Source organism: Melopsittacus undulatus, chromosome 6, assembly GCF_012275295.1.
Source record: "Melopsittacus undulatus isolate bMelUnd1 chromosome 6, bMelUnd1.mat.Z, whole genome shotgun sequence".
Classification (NCBI taxonomy): domain Eukaryota; kingdom Metazoa; phylum Chordata; class Aves; order Psittaciformes; family Psittaculidae; genus Melopsittacus; species Melopsittacus undulatus.
The window spans coordinates 67,125,739-67,147,136 of NC_047532.1; the positions used below are offsets into that span (position 1 = coordinate 67,125,739).

The 21,398-nt window shown below is 43.5% G+C and overlaps 1 protein-coding gene across 1 annotated transcript in view; it reads left to right on the top strand.

Annotated features, from left to right (window-relative positions):
- Positions 1-18,992, top strand: part of LRRC8C (leucine rich repeat containing 8 VRAC subunit C) — a 21,527-nt gene extending 2,535 nt beyond the window's left edge. Inside the window, exons 2-3 of the mRNA XM_034064054.1 lie at positions 10,649-10,790; positions 12,841-18,992. Coding sequence (XP_033919945.1) covers positions 10,653-10,790; positions 12,841-15,111 — 2,409 coding nt within the window. The 5' untranslated portion in view covers positions 10,649-10,652 and the 3' untranslated portion in view covers positions 15,112-18,992. The remainder of the gene's footprint in view (positions 1-10,648; positions 10,791-12,840) is intronic.
- The last annotated feature ends 2,406 nt before the right edge of the window (positions 18,993-21,398 follow it).

Genomic DNA, 21,398 nt, shown 5'->3' on the forward strand with positions numbered 1-21,398 from the left:
GCTCAGCTTTCCTGCATTGTATTCATCCTAGTGCCTGACACAAGCAATTAATCAGATGCAGCATAAGCTTTACAACTGTAAACTTTCTGTATCATCCAGGGAGCCATAGGCTTGGATCAGGATGGTATTTCCAGACAATTTTCTACTCTGGAGGTTGTGTCCATTCTATTCCCATCTCCTGTGAAGAGCTGATTTACAATCTAATGTTTGGTCAGGTCAGGTGTTTAAAAGGTAGAATAGTGCCATGTGTGTGCTTTGCACATTTTCCATTTGCTTGGGAGAATCCTTCATTAAGATACAGTGCATGGTTTTCCTTAGTTTTAAAGTAAGGCAAAGGCACCCAGAGGTGCAGAATGGCACGTTTCTGAATGGAAAGTTGCTGTTCCTGCTATCATGGTGAGCACAAAGTTCTACTGAGTTTGAACCAGCATAACTGAAAACACTTGGCCCTGTAAAGTAGCATTAAAAATCCATTTCTCACTTTCAAAGTAAACTTAAACTTTTCCATTGGCTTTCAGGTGAGCAGCATCCAGCCTTTTGTACCAACTTCAGATCCTGGGCTAAACCACTATTAGCTGAAAATGGAGATGGTAGCTCACGCCTCCCTTCAGTGGCAATAGCGCATAGTGATTCTGTACTGATGGGAACCCCAGATTGCACGAGCCAGCAATACAATAAGACTGCTGAAATTCTGAGAACATTTCCAGTTTTATTCACTCGGCATTGAAAGCAAGGTGGGATTTTGGGATTAATTGTTTGGTCTGGAGCACATGGTGAAGCAGAGCACAAGTCAAGCCTTGCCCTGAGCATGCAGTGGGATAGGATCCGGATATAAGTGTGCTTTACAGCAGCAGCTCAGAAGTGCAGGTTGATGTCTGAGAGCAGGTTCGGTGTTCTGAGCACCGTTAGAAATCTCATGTTCCAGCTGATGTGAATGAGCTGTCTCAGGGGTAGATAGTTTTCATGGGTGATCACAGACAATATTGCTGGAAAAGCCTTTGTAAAGTGTAACATGATTTAAAAAAAAAAGCATTTGCTCTTTGCCATCATTTACCCATCACAGCATAATTTCAAAGACCTGCACACCCACTCTAGTGTGGTCAGACACCCGCCTCAGCAACAGCTTTGATCTCACAAAGTTTAGGCTTGATGGAAACAGCCTTTCTTTCTGTTTTGTGATGCAGATACAGACTTCTTGGTGGAACAAGTTTAGAGCTAATTCCCCTTCAGTGGGCCGTGGCTGGACACTGGGAAAGTCCTATAGGGAATTTAGGCATATACTTCTGTTATTTCACATCTCTGAAGTTTATGATCCTTTAAACTCATCTTATGTGAACAGGCTCTGTAGCTGTTAATGTTTGAGTGTGTGTAGGTCACATCAATTTAATGTGCTTGGATTTACTTTCTTATTCTTTCAGGCGTACAAATGAGACTATGAACTTTATTTTTATTGTCAAGGATTTCTTGTCACAAAGGATGGTTCAGGGGGAAGAAAACTCATCAGCTGTGTTTTGGGCTGAGAATACCTGTGTGTTTATCCAGGAGCTTTGGGGTCTGTGGTTTATGAGACTATTGCAAAGTGTAGAAGGCTCTCTTGTGTAGTGTGCAAGTAGGAGCAGAAAAGATCCTTTATATGAGAAAGTCTCACAAATGGTGAAAACAGGCATTTCTTTACTGGTTTTGGCTGAATTGCTGCATAAAAGGTTTTTAACTAACTTTTCAGATGGTTGAGCTGCTTAAGGCTCAGAATGGACTCTTTGTGCTTCCTGTCCCAATTAGGAATTAATTTTTAATTACATAAGCTGAACTTTCTTATTATGAGCACTTTTATTAGCCTGAGGCCCCTGACTATTCCTTTGACAATGAAGGCACTGGTTTGTGTAATACTGCCTGTCTTTTGACATGCTACAGCATTGTTTCTGTCTTCATTATCTGAGTGTGTTAAATAAGCATTTGTGGAAAACCTGGTGCAACTTTGATTAAAACTCAATGTGAATTTACTTTTCTCAATCATTAAGACATATTTCAGGAGTACTAAAATACCACTTGCTGGGCAGTTTCTTGCTCGGTGCTTTGATTTGCTGCTAAAAGTTTTCACTGGCATTAAGAACATTTTGCAGCTCTGGAAAGAGGGCCAGGAGCTTGAGTGATAGCCTTGATAAACCAAGAATGTTACTCCCAGAGCTGAAAAATTGAAAGTATTGCCTTTGAAGTAGTCTTTGACATGGAAATGCAGAGTGTACTTTCCTTTAGATTTGGACAAATAGCTCAGCAAAGCTAAATCTCCACATGGGCCTATGTGATTTCATGGAGAATTCATCTGGCTGAATCTGGTCCTAAACATATTTTGGCCTCAGTCTAATCAAGTTGAAGTCAAAGTGCTGCTGACAGTAGGAAGCCTTTTTGGTGTGTAATACATGAAAAAGTACCATGACTCAGTTGAAGCAAACAACAAGGTTATTGTCTGGGATCCGTCACCAAAACTGCCTTTCTGTACGTGTAGGTGGAAATTGCATCATATATTTTGAAATGCTGTTCATTAAAGTTCTTCCTCCTTCCATCCTTTATGTCTCCTCTTTATATCCCTTATGTCTCCTCTGAGTTCTTGATTCAGGCCTTTAAGCTTCCACTGCTACAGCTGAGCTACCAACAACAGAGCAAGGGGATTCACTGATGCCTCTGAATCTACTGTACTCCCTCCTGGGTGTGTGCAGACAGCATGGGTTGCACATCTTTTATAGGACCACCAAGCAGTGGGTGCTGAATGATGTCTTCTGTGGGCTGACTGTATGTTGTCTGCTCCTCAGACTGCAAACTAATACCAACTGTGGCACGTAATTTGGGTAAGGTGTAGTATGAAATCAGATTCACTCCAGTGGCTTTGCATTCAGATTCAAGCACTGCAGAGAATTGGAAAAAGCAGTGTGTTGTGGTTTTGTAGTACTGTTCGTTCATATTGACCACCAAAGGTAGTAAAGAAAGTAGATATCTTTCTTCTTTTGCAGCTGGAGAAGCAATGGTATGGTGAGTCATTTTGGTGTGCCCCCACAGCAAGAGCTCAGGGATTCCATAGCCAGCTCCCAGTGGGAACTCCTGACTTCTGCTCTATGGTTCCTCCAGGCCACGTTTCCTTGCCAGCCTCAGCCACAAGAAGATATATTTGTTTGAAAATACAGTAAACACATGGACTTTTAAAAATAACTGCTTGGATGCAAATGGTTTGTTTTTAATAGTTTCCCAGTTCCTTAACTTAGCATTTATGTTTCAGCAACAGCATCATTTGTTTGTATTTCTTACTTCAGGGTGATGGTATTTCTTCCTACGAAAATCTGCCTTACAGTCAATGGAACAAAAAGTAACCCCGCGTGTCTGAAGAAGTGGCAACATGTGATACTTTTTTGCCCTACTCCCAAACAGCATTTGAAGGAGTTTTTCCAACCCAAAAATGTTGTAAATTTTGTGTTTAAATTTCATATGACAGGAAACACCAATGGCTGTAAAGCCTTGTAAGGAGCTGGTCTCCTGAAATGCCTCAAATACAGGGAGAAATTAGTAGCAGAGATACTATTGTATGTCAGCATAGCTCAGGAATTATTTCACTGCACATACAGTGTGTGTGAGAATACACAGATAAGGATGGAACATCAACCTTTTGGGAATTAGGAGTTGCTAATTCCAGCCTTTATAATTTTATTTCCCCCTCAGTCTAATCTCAGTTATCCAGACTTGGTGCCTTGTCTCTGGGCCTGCTTTTAGTCCCCTCCAGATTAGGTGATGAAGTGAAGCAGGTTGGTTATCTGTGATCTGTGGTGCAGCACTGGCAGTGTCAGGAGCTCTGCGAGGCTCCTGGACACACACTGGAGATGAAGTGTTCAGCTGATGAGACATGCAAACCCCCTGTTTCCAAAGGTTTATAAAGCAGCAAGCTTTGGCAGCTGCTCACACTGCAGTAAAAACTGCAGTACCAAGCCATTTTCATGCCAGGCTGTGCCTTTCTGCCCTAGCTAGGGAAGACTGTGGCCGTAAGCCCCAGGGCTCTGCATAGACCAGTGATTTTACTTAGATTGGGTATTTAAGAATCCCTCACTGTGAACCTGACTGCCAAATACCCTTATCCCGGCTTATTTAGCTGTGTCAGTGTGCAATTCCCAATCAAGCAAAATAAGGATGCAGAATTCTTCTGTTCAGTGCAGCCGCAGGCTGTGTGCTGAGAAGCACTTGAGCTAAACTGCAGCTGAGGCTAGACAGCACCAAACCACCTGAAGAGCCACTTCATGGTGTTTAGACAGAGTAACAAATGGTTACAGGCAGGAACAGTGGGAATGATGTTCAGGGTGTGCAGTGCCATGTCCTGTGTAAAGCAAAACCTAGTGGAATACAGCCCTTGCACATGTAGCCTGTAGCACTTGAGCTCTGTCATGTCCCCACAACCAGGTCACAAGCTCATTGTGTGCTCAGTGTGTGTTGTGCTCTGTTCCTTTAATCATGGGATGATTTGGGTTGGACAGGACCTCAAGATCACCCAGTTCCAATCCGTGCCATGGGCATGGACACCTTCCACTACAGCAGGTTGCTCCAAGCCCCTGTGTCCAACGTGGTCTTGAACATTGTCAGGGATGGAGCAGCCACAGCTTCTCTGGGCACCCTGTGCCAGCGCCTCAACACCCTCACAGGGAAGAACTTTTTCCTTGTAATAAAGATGAACATGCAATAAATCATGTATGGGAACCAACCCAGATACCTACTCACAGCACTGTTCCCAAAAGGCATTCCATAATTTATCCTAACGCATGCAGTACGTTGAAAACAGCCAGGAGGGTGGGGTTTGCCTAGCCCTGCACTTCTCCTTTCAGTAGATTCTGATGTGAAACACCAGGCAGCCCTAGTCTGAATTGTCTCTGGAGGACATATCAACCTTGACCCTTGATTTGCTTGGGCTCAACACCATTCTCTGGAGGTGGTGGTGCTGATCCTGCATCTGAGGAGGGTTGGTGGGATGCCAGGGAGATGTGGTTAAACATCAGCTGGCTGATCATTTAAACATCTTTTCTAGTCAGTTTAAGAGACCTCAGGGTCTTATGCTTCCCAGTTGTAAATGTCACTATTTCTGCAGTGTTATCTCTCCTCCTGCTGTGTTCCTCCTCTTTTTCCCTCTGGTGTGTTATTCATATCCTGCCCTATTGAACCATTAAACCCTGGATGTCCAGCACCAGTTCTGTTGTGTGGCTATGGATCTTCCCTTAAAACAAGCAAGCGATGGCAGCAATTGCTTCAATGCATGGTGACATAATGGAGTAACCACTGTTGGAAGCATGAAATAGCAGAGCGCTTTCTTTTAATCAGTGTCTCTACAAACTGTTGTGAGAGCTGAGGTGGGGCTGAGAGGGAGCAGGATTGGTGGTTTTCTCCAGCAGGGTATTGAGGGCTGGTGTCAATCCACACAGCTACGCTCTGTACAGTGAATGAAGTTACTCTATGAGAATCTGCTTAAAAATATCAACCGTCACCTAGCAATAGCTGGAGAGTGGGGCCTTGAAGTTGCTAGGAGCTAAAAGCAATTTTATTTGGGGTTGTATCAGAGGGGCACCTCTCTGAACATTAATATGGTTTTTCTGTGTAACGTATCTCTCAGGGTGCTTTAGGATGAATACAGCTTGATGGGGGGGGGGTGTCATGGGGAAGAACAGAACCAGTTCATCTTCCCGCTGCCAGTTAGCCACTGTGTGCAAAGCAAATGTTGCACCCAAATAGCAGAAAACTAAGTGAATTATCTTACATTTTGTATTTGAGTGGCATTTTCAGTTTACTTTTTTGCTGCTAGTATCTTTGCCCAGTTTTGGTGTGAATCTGTCCAAGCTGGGAAGTCAGCAGTGACACTGAGATGGGTGTTAAGCTCTATTAGCCATTAGTGTATTGAATAGAAAAAGTTCTCAAAAAATGAGAAAAGCCCTTTTGTATTGAGAAACTACTGAGCTCTGGAGGGACTAGAAATGATGTTACCTCTCTCCCCACTTCAAAGCACTTATGCTTTACCTAGAAAGGCTGGACTAAAGCATCCTTGAGTTCTCTTCTAACCTGGGGATCTACGATTCATATTCATGTCTCCAGCCACAGGTGGCAGGAAGTTAATGGGTCAAGTTCCTTTCTGCTCTGCAGCCCATCACAAGGGCTGCCCCATTGGTAACACACACTCATTCTTCTCTTCACCCAATGGCAAGAGCCAACATCTCTTCCCAACTGTCTCCACCACTTTCCTTTATGCACTCTGATGAAAGCTAATTGCTGAGAAGCTGTTTTGCTCCATGGTGTGGCCATTTCACAACCATCCATTAATTCAAAGTCTTGATTTAAGTCTGTTTTGTTTCCAGTACTTTCCTCTCTGATGTGGTTCTGTTTACTCTTCTTAGCTCTTTTAGGTCACATTACTTGTGTCTTGCTTCTAATCACTCACACATTAGCTTATTCCTCTAGTTAGCTTTTCTGCTGGAGTGAATATCATACCTTCCTTGTACCTGCATTTCAGTATTTCATCTTACTGTCATGTCTTCATTTTCAATAATCAAGCTTTCTGTATTTCCTAGAAATATAATAATAATAATAACAATAGTAACTGTATTTCTTTTCCCTCAGTTTTGTTTCGTTTTGGGGGGGGGGGTGTGTGTTTTGTTGGTTGTTCTTTATTTAATCTGTCAAATGCTCAGCTCCTTTGTGCAGCATTGCTTAACAGCCAGTATGACTGTTTTTACCCCAAGTTCCTATTTTGTTTCCTTCTGGTAGCTGATTACTAGATTATTTCTCTAATGTACAAACTTCTTTTCTCTAGGGACTGAGGATTATTAGAAATTCAAGAGAGAAAAAGAGAATGAGTTCTGATTTTAAGTGAAACCAAATATCCAGTATTCACAAGTCAGTATTTGCTAAAGTAGGTTAGAATAGTACTTGACATAAGTCAGGCTCCACATTTCAACTACAATGTAATATGCCATTAAATAGTATTTGGATTGTGAGTGAACTGAATTAGTAGTCCTGTCTTCATTTTCACCAGCTGAAATGCTGAATTCCTTTTCTTTATCTTCTTGTTATAAGAAGGGGTAAGAATCTATAGTAGATGCTGTGCTGTCCCACAGATGGCTGTGATTCGGGCTTCAGTGTGACATATTGGCACAGAATCATCTAATCACAGAATGGTTGGAGTTGGAAAGGACCTTAAGATCATCCAGTTCCAACCCCCTGCCATGGACAGGGGCACCTCCCCCTAGACCATGTCCCCCAAGGCTCTGTCCAGCCTGGCCTTAAACATTGCCAGGGATGGGGCATTTACCACTTCTTTGGGCAATCTGGGTGCCTCAGTACCCTCACAGCCAAGAACTTCTCCCTTATATCCAACCTGTACTTCCCCTGTTTCAGTTTGAACCCATTACCTCTGTTTTGGTTTGTTTAAATTCATGACTGACAGAATCACTTTACTTCGTGCAGACCTGGCTTGTGCATGATTAGAAAAGAGTCTCACAGTGGTGCAGCCCTGGGTGTGGGAGTGGGGAAGAGCCAGACTCTGGCCATGGCCAGGAGGAAATGTTTAGGATTGGTCTGACCCATGTGGACCTGTTGTGTCTTCTCTGAGGCCTCAAAGCCACTGCTAATAGATGTCCTTTCAGTCAATGAATAGGCAGGCCAGAACGGAAAAGAAGCAAGAAGGAAGAGTGGTTTCATGTCATCCTGTCCTGTTTGCAGATACAGCAGTGCTGGTAAGCCTGCGCTTTTCTGCACTTCCTTCCAGCATTTCCTCTTTATTGCTAGCGCAGCAAGGGGAGAAACAATCGTGTTTCTCCAGAGGAGGTTGGAAAAAAGTTATGCCACTTCTTCACATCCAACCTCCTTTTAAAGCTGCCTGTGAGTGTCTTTTTCCCTGCAGTTGAAAAATGACTGCCTGTCATTAGATGTTGTTGGTTTATTTATCATTCTTGTGCACAGTACTATATTGCTGTCATTCAGTATCATTTATCTTCTTTTTCTAACAAGAAATCAAAACCTAAGTGGCAAGCAGGTTCTGATCCCTGGTGTTGGACTGCAGACCTTCCACCCTCAGAGATGGGTTTTCTAGCATGGCTCAGAGAGGCTTTCTGTATGCAGGTCTCTCTCTCCTTGGCCCATTTACCACAGTAACAGAATGTGCACTCTACTAATGAGGAGTCACACTATGCAAATAGCAGCCTCTAAAGGGAACAAGGGATCAGAGCAGCATGCATTTGTGGTGTCAAAAACTGTCTGCCTTCATCTGTATTCCCCACTTATCATTTAGAAGGAATAAAGCAAATATATAATACAACAAAGAGCCCTAAAAATACAGAGTGAAACTTATCAAATGCAACAGTGAAATTATTTTTTGATCCTGAAAGCTGTCCCTGCACAGTAATCTGCAGGGTATTTTCCAGTCCCATCTGCTGTCCCTGTTTCAAGTACTGCTGACTTCCATAACGCCATGGCTCCTATCCACAGAGTTGCTTAGACATCTAACCAGCAAGGATTTGGTCTCCACATGTTTTGGTGCATGAGAGCACTCAAGAGCCTTCACTGTAGGAAACAAGATGTTTTGTTTTACCTGATGCTCAAATTGTCTGTACTTTAAAAAGAACTTTAACAAGTAAAACCTCTATAGGATGTAGCATCAGAATACAAAAAGCACTCCTAAGCCATTTCAAAAGGGAGGAAGCAGGAGAGAAAATACTGTGATTTTAAAGCTATCTATTGGCATATATTCTTGGGTGTACTGATGGCATTTCAGTCAGCTAACTAGCCAAAAAAACTGAGCAAGCAGTGGTATATGTGTTACAAAGCTCTCAGCAGGACTGTTGCATGGCAACTGGTTAGCTGACATCTGTGTAAGCATATTCCTTTAAGATTTTTCTATGTGTTTCAATGCTTGATAGAAAAATTACTTTTAAAAGCTTACCAACAGCTATTGCCAATCATTCTATGTGGAAATTAAAAAATAGGGTAATTCCTTACCAATGGCAGTGAAATACATGAGGGTATAGACAAGAAATCAGTACCTGATGTTCTTCAGCTCAGGTGTCGCTACAAGCTGCCGCTACTTGTGATTCAGGCCTGTTGGCATGGATGCTGCTGAGCCTCCATCCTGACTGTGTGAGATCAGGCTTTGCATCGCCATCATTTTCACTGATGGGCTATTAATTTGTAAGTGCTGCAAAGGACAGCCTGCCTTCCTCCTGGGGATTGCCAGCCATGGATTGCATCTGACAGTGTAGCATGGATCCTGAGGACAGCTTTTAGAAGGACAGGAGGCTGAGAGAGATTCTTCTGCCTTGCCAAGTAGTGCTTAAAGCAACCTTAAAGTGATAGGGCTGCAAGAGGACAGGGGAGCAGGGAACAAGGGCTAAAATGTTTTTATGTTACTCACCCAGAGAGCTGCAAAGCCCCAGCCTACCTACTGGCCCATGATCATTTAGAGATGTTATCTTCTGCCTTTGGGGGCTGTGGTACCTCCTGAGGATCAGCTGCACAAGCAGGCCTGGAGAAGATGGCAAAGTGAGCATCTTCCCACACGAGTATGGCCAGTGTGGTGGGGATCAGTTACAGATTCTTGTCATGGCTGTATGCTTGCCATGAATGGCAGTGATTAGAGCCTGAATGCTTCCTTACTAGATCCCTAGCTCTGCATGGACTGAATTGGTCAAGTAACTGGGCAGCATATCAGCAAGAGTGTGCTTATCACTGAGCCTGGATGGCACCAACCCCACACTAACAGGTCCCAGTGTGAAGCTGAATCAGGTTTATATGTTATTGTGATACAAAGTGATTGTGGTGAGCATTTACAGTGTTAAAGGACGAGTTTTGTAAGTTACCCTTGGGAGTATCTTTGTTGCGTTCCCATGTGAATTTATCTTTCCATTGTAACTTACTGGGGAGTTTTCAGTTTTTGACTGGTTTGGTCTCAGGGATTGAGTTTCATGATCTGATGTAGGCTTTAAAATCAGTTGCTTTGCCTGTACATGCTCATGTGCTAGGTGATATTTCAGAGGATGTGATGATGTAAGCCTAGGCATCTGAGGTCAAGATAGAAGCCCTTGATCTGCCTATAGTTTTGGTTAGCTAAGGAACTTTTGCAACTTGCACTCAAGCCATAGTAGATTTAAAACTGCAGGGAGTAAGCACACAAATATTCCAAAGCATCCCTGAAACCACTGTGAATAAAATGAAAGTGAATGAAACACGATAGCTAAAAAGGCCTGTGAAATCTGAGCTCAGGACAAGCATTATAGCCAGACCTTTGAGATCAAGGCTAATGTGTTTAAAGATGAATGTCTCTATCTATAGAACGGGCTGATTTTCAGGGGTTCATGTGGCCTCATTGACCCATCAGATATGGCTGGAGTCAGTGCAGAAAGGATTTTGCCTGCCTGCATTCATGGGACCCCAGTCCTGCCCTCCCTTTGTCACAGGAGCTGCAGGACACAGCATGATCATCCCTCTCCTGAGGTAGGATATTAGAGGGATGCTTGGGTGGTAGCTGGGAACTTTTCTGCCACATCCTGGTTGTTCCATTTCCAGAGCAGCTTCTTTCAAACTTCACAGAAGGACTTGCTCACATGGGCTGCAGGTGCTAAACCCTGGCCTTTCTTTTTTGCAGGACGATGATTCCCGTGACCGAGTTTCGCCAGTTCTCAGAGCAGCAGCCAGCATTCAGGGTGCTGAAACCTTGGTGGGATGTGTTCACAGACTATCTCTCCGTTGCCATGCTCATGATCGGTGTGTTTGGGTGCACACTACAGGTAAATCCATCAGGATTGATGCAAGACGGGTGTTCTTGGGGTGAGGCTGAAAGAACACCACAAATGAGTAAGAAAGGAGGGTGTCACAGCTTGGTTTATCTCCTGGGCTCACTGTGAACAAAGCAAAGATTTGCTGGTCCCAGGATTAAAGCTGTTTATGTAGCAACATCAAATAACACAGACCAGACTTCCAGCAGCTATAAATCAGCAGAGCTGCACTACAGTTGATGGAGTGGTGCCAGCTAAGATAAGAGCTGATGTCTTGGCTTGTGCCTGGATGCCTGTTTGCACCATCATTTGGCAAAACAAACCAGATGATCAACTGAGATTCTTATTTGCTGACATTCTTTTATTGAAAAGTTTGAATATTTTAATTTTGTAATTTCTGTTTTCATCTGGCAAATGTTACTGTTCCTCCAGGTGTTATGCTTCAAAGGGTTCTGAAATGAATATGCTTATTTTATTAACACCACTAATATTGTGCCTCTTCCATTACAAAACGTCTCTGAGGATGCTTACATGTCAATTACTGACATTACTGACAATCACTGTTAATCACATTTTGCTAAAGAGCCAAAAGCTGAAAAGAAATTAAAGTTCTATTTGGGATGGACTCCTTAAAAATAGAAAGTTATAGTACTAGTACAAGCAGGAATCTCATGTTCCTTGGCATGACTTAGAAATGGAGCTAAAGGGAAACAGTGGCAGGGGAATCTGCTCGCTTACATGGCCCAAGATTTTCGCATACTACATCCCAAATTTCATGGGAAATCAGCTGTAGTTTTGCCTGTATTCTCCATTTCAAGTATCTTCAGTTGAAAACATATGCTGTGTTTAAAAATCTCTTTATAGAGAGATTAATTTTGAATTAGTAGCTAAGTGTTTTCTTAAGCACACCAAGTAGAACGTTTGTTATTTTTAAGTTCACCTGCTTAGCTGGGTGAAGCACAGAGGAAAATAATGTGTAGAAACACCACAAATAATAGGTGATTTTGTTTTCTCAATTCCACCTTAGGAATTACAAGCCAGTGTGGACCATCAAGGAGGGTCTGATTTTGGCAGCTCTTGCTGCATACCCCGTATTTAGCGCTTTCCACAGCCATGGTGTCAAAGAATACATTTACACTACACACACGTTGTTTGGGATAATGCCAGTTAGTCATTCAGGGCAAATAACAGAGCTCCTTGGTTTATCACATGGGTTAGTGTTTTAAATTCAGACCTACAGGGAGCCTTGCACTGAACTCAAACTGTTATCCCAAGTTAAGCCAAAGGTGACTGGTTCCTAAAGGCTCTCTGACCACAGTTTGTCAATATGGGTGGCCAGCCCAAATTAAGAAAGTTGGGTTTTTTTGCCTTATAGACAAATCAAGGACAGGACAGAGCTACTTTCCCCCCTCCTCCCCCCCCCCCCCCCCCCCCCCCCCGCAGGTGTGTGGTACAAAGACTGTCTGTATGAGAAACTGAACATAAATGACATCCATGCACAGAAATGCTGTCAATTCTCTATATCCCTGTCTGTCTTTATTAAACCTGAAGATTAATAATGTCCCAGCATGATATGCCCCATTGGCTCTTTGTCAGCTTTTTCCCGTGTGATAAGACATCACAGTGTGGGCATACAACCACATGAATGTGGTTATGCAGCTTTCAAGCCTAAACTATCTCTGAACATCGTGTAGCCAGGGTGAACACACCTGGCAACAGCAGTCTGTCTCTGGGGAGAGCAATGCAGGAGATCCCTGGTCTTTTTAGGGAGCATTACCCACACTCTTCCCTTTTCTGGATTATCTCAGTGCCCTTTTATTCAAATTGTGGAAGGCTAACAATGGATGAAGAAGGGTGACCTAGTTCTTGGCATATAGAACAAGTGCCTTGTTGGAAATAATAATAGTAATAACAACAGTAATAATAGCACAGCTTGTGTGGCCAAATGCCAGGTTGTAGAACAGACTGCCTGGCAGCTGGAGGAACTCCAAGGACAGATACCCATTGGTGCTGCCACCATTGTCTGTACATCAATGTAAAAGATGTCTTTTGTGTGTTTCAGGTCATGCAAGACAAGATAATATGCCTTCCAAAGCGCATCCAGCCTTGCCAGAACCAATCTAACAGTTCAAATGTGTTTAACACAATCCCGGACACAACCCCTCTTCCTCCACCCAAGCCATCCACCCCTCCAGCTACAGTTGAAATGAAAGGACTGAAGACTGATTTGGACCTTCAGCAATACAGCTTTATAAATCAGGTGTGCTACGAACGTGCCCTGCACTGGTATGCCAAGTACTTCCCTTACCTTGTCCTTATACACACACTGGTCTTCATGCTGTGTAGTAACTTTTGGTTCAAATTCCCTGGATCGAGCTCCAAGATTGAACACTTCATTTCAATACTTGGGAAATGTTTTGATTCTCCCTGGACAACAAGAGCCTTATCCGAAGTGTCAGGGGAAGACTCTGAAGATAAAGATAACAGGAAGAACAACATAAACAAGTCTAATACTATCCAGCCAAGCACTGAAGGCACTTTGGTCAAGACACAGTCTTTAAAATCAATCCCTGAGAAGTTAGTTGTAGATAAAGGGACACCTGGGGCATTAGATAAGAAAGAAGGGGAACAGGCCAAAGCACTGTTTGAAAAGGTGAAGAAGTTTCGGCTGCACGTGGAGGAGGGTGACATACTCTATGTCATGTATGTTCGCCAGACTGTACTTAAGGTAATTAAATTCCTTATTATCATAGCTTACAACACAGCATTAGTCTCGGAGGTGAATTTTACAGTAGTATGTAATGTTGATATTGAAGACATGACCGGATATAAGAACTTTTGCTGCAATCACACGATGGCACATCTGTTCTCTAAGCTTTCTTACTGCTACCTGTGCTTTGTAAGCATCTATGGCCTCACATGCCTTTACACACTGTACTGGTTGTTCTACCGATCACTGAAAGAGTATTCTTTTGAATATGTTCGGCAAGAGACAGGAATTGATGATATCCCAGATGTCAAGAATGACTTTGCTTTTATGCTTCATATGATTGATCAGTATGATCCTCTCTATTCCAAGAGGTTTGCTGTCTTCCTATCTGAAGTCAGCGAAAATAAGCTGAAGCAGCTGAACCTAAACAATGAGTGGACTGCAGATAAGCTGCGACAGAGGCTACAGACGAACTCCCATAGCCATTTGGAGCTACAGCTTTTCATGCTCTCTGGCCTACCCGACACAGTCTTTGAGATTACTGAGCTGCAGTCATTGAAACTTGAAATCATTAATAATGTCATGATACCAGCGACCATTGCACAGTTGGACAACCTCCAGGAGCTCTCACTGCACCAGTGCTCTGTGAAGATCCACAGTGCTGCCTTAGCTTTTCTGAAGGAGAATCTCAAGATCTTAAGTGTCAAGTTTGATGACATCAGAGAACTTCCACACTGGATGTATGGCCTCAGAAACTTGGAAGAGCTCTATTTAATTGGCTCCCTAAGCCACGACATTTCCAAGAACATTACACTGGAGTCTTTTCGGGAGCTTAAAAGCCTTAAAGTTCTTTACATAAAAAGTAATTTGTCCAAAATCCCACAGTCTGCAGTCGACGTTTCAAGTCACCTGCAAAAACTATGCATCCATAACGATGGCACTAAGTTAGTGATGCTCAACAACCTGAAGAAGATGGTCAACCTCACACAGCTGGAATTGGTTCATTGTGATTTAGAGCGCATACCTCATGCAGTCTTCAGCCTTCTCAGTCTTCAGGAATTGGATCTAAAGGAAAACAACCTCAAATCCATTGAAGAAATTGTAAGTTTCCAACACCTGCGAAAACTGACAATCCTAAAGCTGTGGTACAACAGCATAACATACATCCCAGAGCATATAAAGAAACTCACCAGTCTCGAGCGGCTTTCCTTCAGCCATAACAAAATAGAGGTTCTTCCGTCCCACCTATTCCTATGCAACAAAATCAGATACTTGGATTTGTCGTACAATGACATTCGCTTTATCCCACCTGAAATAGGAGTTCTGCAGAGTTTACAGTATTTTTCCATTACCTGCAACAAAGTGGAGAGCGTGCCAGATGAACTGTACTTCTGCAAAAAACTGAAGACTCTGAAAATTGGGAAAAATAACTTGTCAGTCCTGTCTCCTAAAATCGGGAATTTGGTGTTCCTCTCCTATTTGGATATTAAAGGCAATCACTTTGAAATCCTCCCACCTGAGCTTGGGGAATGCAGAGCTCTGAAACGGACTGGTTTCACTGTAGAGGACACCTTGTTTGAGACGTTGCCTTCTGATGTCAGGGAACAAATGAAAGCTGAATGACTAACTTCTGCTGCGTTACATACCGAAATGACGCTTCTACCAAATAATATGCATTTAGTTTGTCATTATTATTTTGTCTTCTTTTTTGCAAACAAGTCCTTTCTGTACAAATTTGGAGCAAGGAGTACATATATTTTTAAATAAATTTTCCTCATATTTTTTCACTGTTTTAAGATATTTTTTAAGTTGGTTTTACCCTGAGAACAAGGGTGGCTGTAACTTAATTTTTACCGGTAAAAGTAAATGGGTTTATCTGCTGATATTTTGGCTTTTTTCCTTTGCCTAACCCCAACAAGGGAACTGTATTTAGAACATATGCTTTGGGTTGTGTAAATGATTATATTGTCTTCCTGGTTGTTGTTAATCCCTTAGGACATGGTCTTAGGGTGGTGCTGCAGGTGTTGAATGCCTTGTTTCCTCTTTTCTTCAGTGGCAGTAGAAGGCGTTCAGCATCTTACAAGATGAAATCTGGGTTGACTGTTCTTTTTTACTTGTGGCAAATGGCTTTCTCAGATGGTCAAAGCAAGCTGAAATGGTTCTTTATGCATCTTACCAGCTCTGAGGGAGCATGCAGCACTCCTCCAGGGCCTTTGGGCAAGTTCAGTCTAGCTGTCTGTTCACACAGCACGCCAAGCAGGAGGCACTGACTGCGGGTTCCTCTCCTCAGGAAAAGTAAGGTCACAATTCATAGAGGAGTCCGGACTAAAGTGACTTACGTTTGAAGATGTTCCAAGCAGTGCAGAGGAATGTGGCTGCCCATTTCCTGCCTGCTTGAGTGGAGGGGGTGCGATGAACTCACTGTGCTGGAAATGTTAATCCCATGAGGTGAAACACTCCCTTGAAAACCCCCATCCTGCCCTAAGCACCCCATCCTGCAAGGGAGAAAGTGTCCTCTGCCCCCTTCAGTTCACTTCCCTTTGGGGATGCTTGGCACCTTGCAGGAATGGGATCCAGAAAAAGTGCAATCATGTTTAGTTTGTAAAGCTTCTGACAAGGAAATAGGATATAATATGCTCCTGCATGGAGCTTTGGTATCACATAACCAAGCTCAGCTTAGGGACATTTGCAGATTTGCAAAAATGAGATTAAATAAATACACGAACTTCTCAAAAGTCTCATCCTACCAGATCTTCATCACCATCCTACAAGAGGACAGTGATGAAGGCCATGTTTGCATCTCCCAGCTGGTAATTACATTGGTAATCATACAGTTGGAAGTCTGCTTTTTAAAATGATGTAATAATCTGTAATAATTATGTATCAGGTTGGGAACTTTATCCTCTGAAGCCACACTCAGTGGTTTATTTAATTCAGCCATTTGCTCTCTTTCAGGCAAGTTTGGCAGGTATATGATAACTCATGTGCTGCTCACAAGCTAACTTAAGCTAATAAAAATAACCATTGATAGTAAAACATTTTGCTGGAAAGAGATCTCTTCATCTTGTCCGACAACACATCTTTTTGAGTCAGATGCAGGCACTGGATAAATGCTTTGCAGGAATATTGGAATCATAGAACAGTTAGGGTTGGAAAGGACCTTAAGATCGTCTAGTTCCAACCCCAGTACTTCTTTCTCTCAGAGGCAATGCTGTTCATAACTTGCAGGCATTGATTGTTTAAAGCTATGTAAAATAACTGGGTGATGACTGTCAGGTTGGTTGCTCTTCAGTGTTTTCTAACTGTCATTGCGTGTCCTGAGCTACAGTTGAACTGAGTTCTTGAGCTTGCTACCAAAGCATACTGTTGTTTTAAGAGTCTGACTTACAAAGGTGGGGAGACAAACTGGAGTGGGAATTTCCTCACTAATCCAGGGTGTGCTATGCTATCTGGTATGTGGGCTTGCCACAGGACCAAGCCAGGCTGATTTTTTGTGCTTGGCTACATTCTGGAGAAGACCCACGTGATTAATCAGAAATAGGTCAGGCAGGAAGGAATCAAAGCAAGCTTTTTAAAAGGGGTTTGATTTAGTTCTCTTAAAGACCTAAAACTGCTGTAGCTGTTGCGAGAGCTACTCTTGTGTATGGAATGCACTTATTGGAACAGCTTGTCAGTATGTATATTCCAAATGTATTTCACTTTGATGTAATGTGAGGGAGAGAAATGTTTCATTGCTCATATTAACCTAATGATGTAAACCAAAGTGCTGTTGTCCCTGATGAATGTAAACTGTTTAAAATGTCCAAGTAATCGGTGGAGCTGTATAGTTCTATGACTTACATTTGAAATATGGGATTACAGTTTTTAAAGAAATCTTTCTATTCCTAGATGTAGCATTTTAAATCCCTAATTTATTTTGTGTCTGATGTTATTTTGTGTGTAGTTTGTGGTCTGTTTTCTGAATGGACGTTATGCACACCTCAGAACTGAAGGTTGGAGACTTGTTTTATGCCATTTTTATAGATACATCACTTAGGGGATGTGGGAAGTTCTGGTTGTTACTGATTATACTCATGCCAGTGCAACCCCTCCTGTGGACACAGTTACATGAGTATGAAGTGCCTTGTGCTGGCATATCTTTATTCACATTGATAGGAATAAACTATACCGGTCTAAGCACTTTCACAGGAATAACTATCTTCTCCAAGGGTTTGGTCTACTGCAACAGCTCACTGCCACCAAAAAGGGGCAGTTTCTTCCTCCTCCCATGCTGCGTATTCCTGTCAATATGTTCCAGTTGCTTGTCTTGTACCTTTACTGGTCTGGTGCTGCTCTGATCCCTCCACAGGACAAATCAACCTCTGAATCCAGCAGAAAGCTAAGTCAGTTTAAGAAAGGGACTCGTTTTCTGCTTGATCAGCTCTCCAAAGGATCAGATGGACATGAGGGTGGGACAAGCAAGGGAACATGACTCTGCAGCCAGGGTCTGGCCAAGGAAAAGGTGAGACAAATTGCTTTGAAGGTGCTGAGCTGCTAGGTCAGCCCATCGTCTTACCGAGCCATGCGCTTGGAGAGCTGTGTTGCTTCATCTATTGCAGGGTTGGGCAGCGTGGCTTCTGTGGGCAGACAGCTCTCAGGCTTGCGGTGAATGATAAACTATCACGTTGCTGTTAATTGCTTCAACTTAATGAAACCAACTCAGGTAGCTGCACTGCTGACTTTTCTACACTTCCTATCTGGTCTGTGGGGAGTATTTCCCAAACCCATGCTGCAGTATTTTAGAGGTGTGTCAGCTCAGAGATTGTTTCCTAGCTCTGTATGACATCCAGGAAAATATGTACAAGTGCCATATTTACTCAGTGATTCATGTACTGCTCATATGTATATTCACAGGCAACGCATACTAGACTTCTCTGTGACCTATAGTATTTGACTTAGAATGGATGGGCATTTTGTGGATAATACTTTAGGCATGGTTTATATACAAACAGAGTTTATATAACTACATACATTAAGCAGGTGCTTAACAAGTACAATTCCAGGATATAAGCAAGGCATTTTACATTATTGCTCAACAATAACCCAAATCTTCCTTGGTGATGGAAGCTGAGACAACAAAGAGTGCATCAAAAATAAGAAGACAACCTTAATAGTCCTTTAAGCCTGAAAAGCGGATCTTTGTGATCAGAATCTGGAGATAGGCATCTTTGTCAGAATTAAGATGGGTATTTGTGCATCCAGCCAGCCCAACAACTAATACGAATTCAGATTGGATTCAGCCTGTGCCAAGGCTCATGTCACATTGCTGGCACTCCCAACAATTCATGTGCTGAAGTGGTGATGAATCCTGTAAGAATGCCAAGGAAAACCTTTGGAATTTGACCAAATGAACAAACTCCTTAGTTCTGTAGCAAGACTCTTGATCTGATAGACCTGTGTAGTGTTATGCTGCAATATACTACACCCAGACGAAATGGAAATAAATGCTCTTTTGTAATAACAAACATTGTCAGGCTGCACTGTGATTATTTTTTTGGGAAACGTTTCTGGGTTACCTGGATCAGGTGTAACCATCTTTTGGGTTTGGTCCCTTGGGAGAGAAGTCAAGAAAATATGCTTGGATCAACACCATGAGACTCGACAGGATTTGTAGCTGCGTAGTCTCGCTTCCTGTGCTCCAGCAGCCAGCAAAGAAGCTGTCCCAGTGGGAGCAGCTCCCCTGCTCTTGTTCCTGTGCTGTGCCAGGGCTTGTGGGGGATGCCTTAACCTGCACTAAAGGAATTGGTGCTGTTAGCCCTTGCATCTGATGTAACCCCCTATAAATCTGACCAAAGGCGATGGGCTTGTGCTGCCTCCATTTGGCATGGGAAATGTTCCTCGTTTCTCCATATCTTTAAATTGGAAGCAATAACGTGTTTCAGGTTAGGGTTTTTATACCAAGACAATGCTTGGTTGTCCTGATATATCCCAACGAGATGGGGCAGTGCTTCTCTGTCTGTGTGGTCCCAACGAGAGGAGGGGAGCAATAAACACAGCAGCTTTGCCTCTGGATGAGCCCTGACAGGGAGCTGGCACCAGGGACACGCAGCCTCTGGAGCATGGCAGGCTTCACGGAGGAGCAGAGGGAGCCGTGCTGACAGAGCCTGCTCTTAGCCTCCAGGTTGCTCCCTGCAAAGATGCAGAGGGCTGGGAAAGCTGGGCCACCCATCACTGCCCTGCTCCTTCCCACCACCCCGCAGGAGACACCGTGGGGATGGAGGCACAGGCAACACTGCTGCAGGAATCCCTGGGGCAATGAGATCATGGAGCTGGAGATGTGTCCTGTTTATGGAGTGGATTGAATGCCAGAGACGGATTCTTTCTCAGGGACTGCAGCAATAGGACAAGGGGTGATGGGTTCAGACTGAAACAGGGGAAGTTCAGGTGAGATCTAAGGCAGAAGCTCTTCCCTGTGAGGACACTGAGGTGCTGGAATGGGTTGCCCAAAGAAGTTGTGAATGCTTCATCCCTGGAAGTGTTCAAGGCCAGGCTGTACAGAACCATGGGTGACATGGCGTAGTGTGATGGGAAAGCAGTTGCACATCTGTCCTCCTTTGGAAGGAGACCATGAAGCTCTGAAGATTCAGATGAAGAAGTAGCAGTTTCTGTTTCATGCCAAGGGTCCAGGTCTTCCCCACTGCTGCCCTCATCCCTGTGAGCCATGTGGGAGCAATGGCCCATAGGCAAAGGCATAGAAGAAGGCAGAGAAGCTGTGTTTTTATCACTGTCTTGATTTAAAATAGGCTGTGGCTGATGGCTTTGGCTCAGGGAGGTAAATGGGGGCTGTCTGCAGGTGAACAGGCTGACATGGGACTGGCTGACAGAGCAGAGCTTCCTCCACATGCCCCATGCCAAGAAGTGTGCCAAAGGTTGTGCTTCCAATGAGAAAACAAATACAAGTAGTGCAACCACTGTGGCCAGCAGTGGCTTTTGGCCAGTGCCAGATTCCCAGCTCTGTTGAGGTGTGGGATCCCAGGGCATGGAGTAAAACACCTATATTGCAAGCAAGCTCGAGCCATCCCGCCATAAAGCACGATTTTGTCAGCCCAACCTTTCCTCTGCTGCCAACCTTACAAAGTTGCACCTAAACTGAGGGATCTGGGTAGCACATCCAGCAGCATCCTTGATGTGGCAAGGTGGCAGTGGCATTCATAATGACAATGGCAAGATTTCATCAAACCCAAAGTCGACAGGCCAAAGAGGACAAGGGTGGCCATGTCCCTTTAAAGTGTGGCAATTAGCTTATGATAAAGCTGAACCCTTCAGGCAGCTGGAACCAGACAGAGGAGGCAAGGGAATGTAGGGCTGCCACATGTGCTGTGCTGACTTAGGGCTGGCTTCTCTGCTGTGCTTTCACATTGCTGGAGTAAGAGGGCTGCTGAGCTGTCTGTCAGAGGTATTTTGTCACATAAATGTTATGCACTGTAGTCAATAAGTGTTGATATTTTGCTGAATTAAAATGGAATTTCAGTGTCTTTTGCCAGCTGGGGTCATGTGGAGACTGCCTGCAGCTCTATTTATTTAGTAACATATTTTGGCAAAGCATCCTGTGTCTTTGCTGTAAGCAGAGAGAAGAGAGTACTTAAAGAAACACATGACTTCAGGATGAGGTTACTCTTAAGAGCTTGGCTACAGCCAGAAGCTAAATGAGATTCTTACAAGTCCAGAACAGGGCAAAGCAGTCCCCTTTGCGAAGAGTAAGTTAGGAAGCTGATGTGCCAGGAGCAAATGCGGGCAGGATCAGTGCTTGTTGGACCTGCAACCTCATTTACTGCTGTTTGTCTTCTCCAGATGCTCTGCAGTGCAGGGTGCAGGGTGAAGCTGGCAGGCTCATGTGGAGGTGAAGTTCAGGTTGGATACAAGGCAGAAAT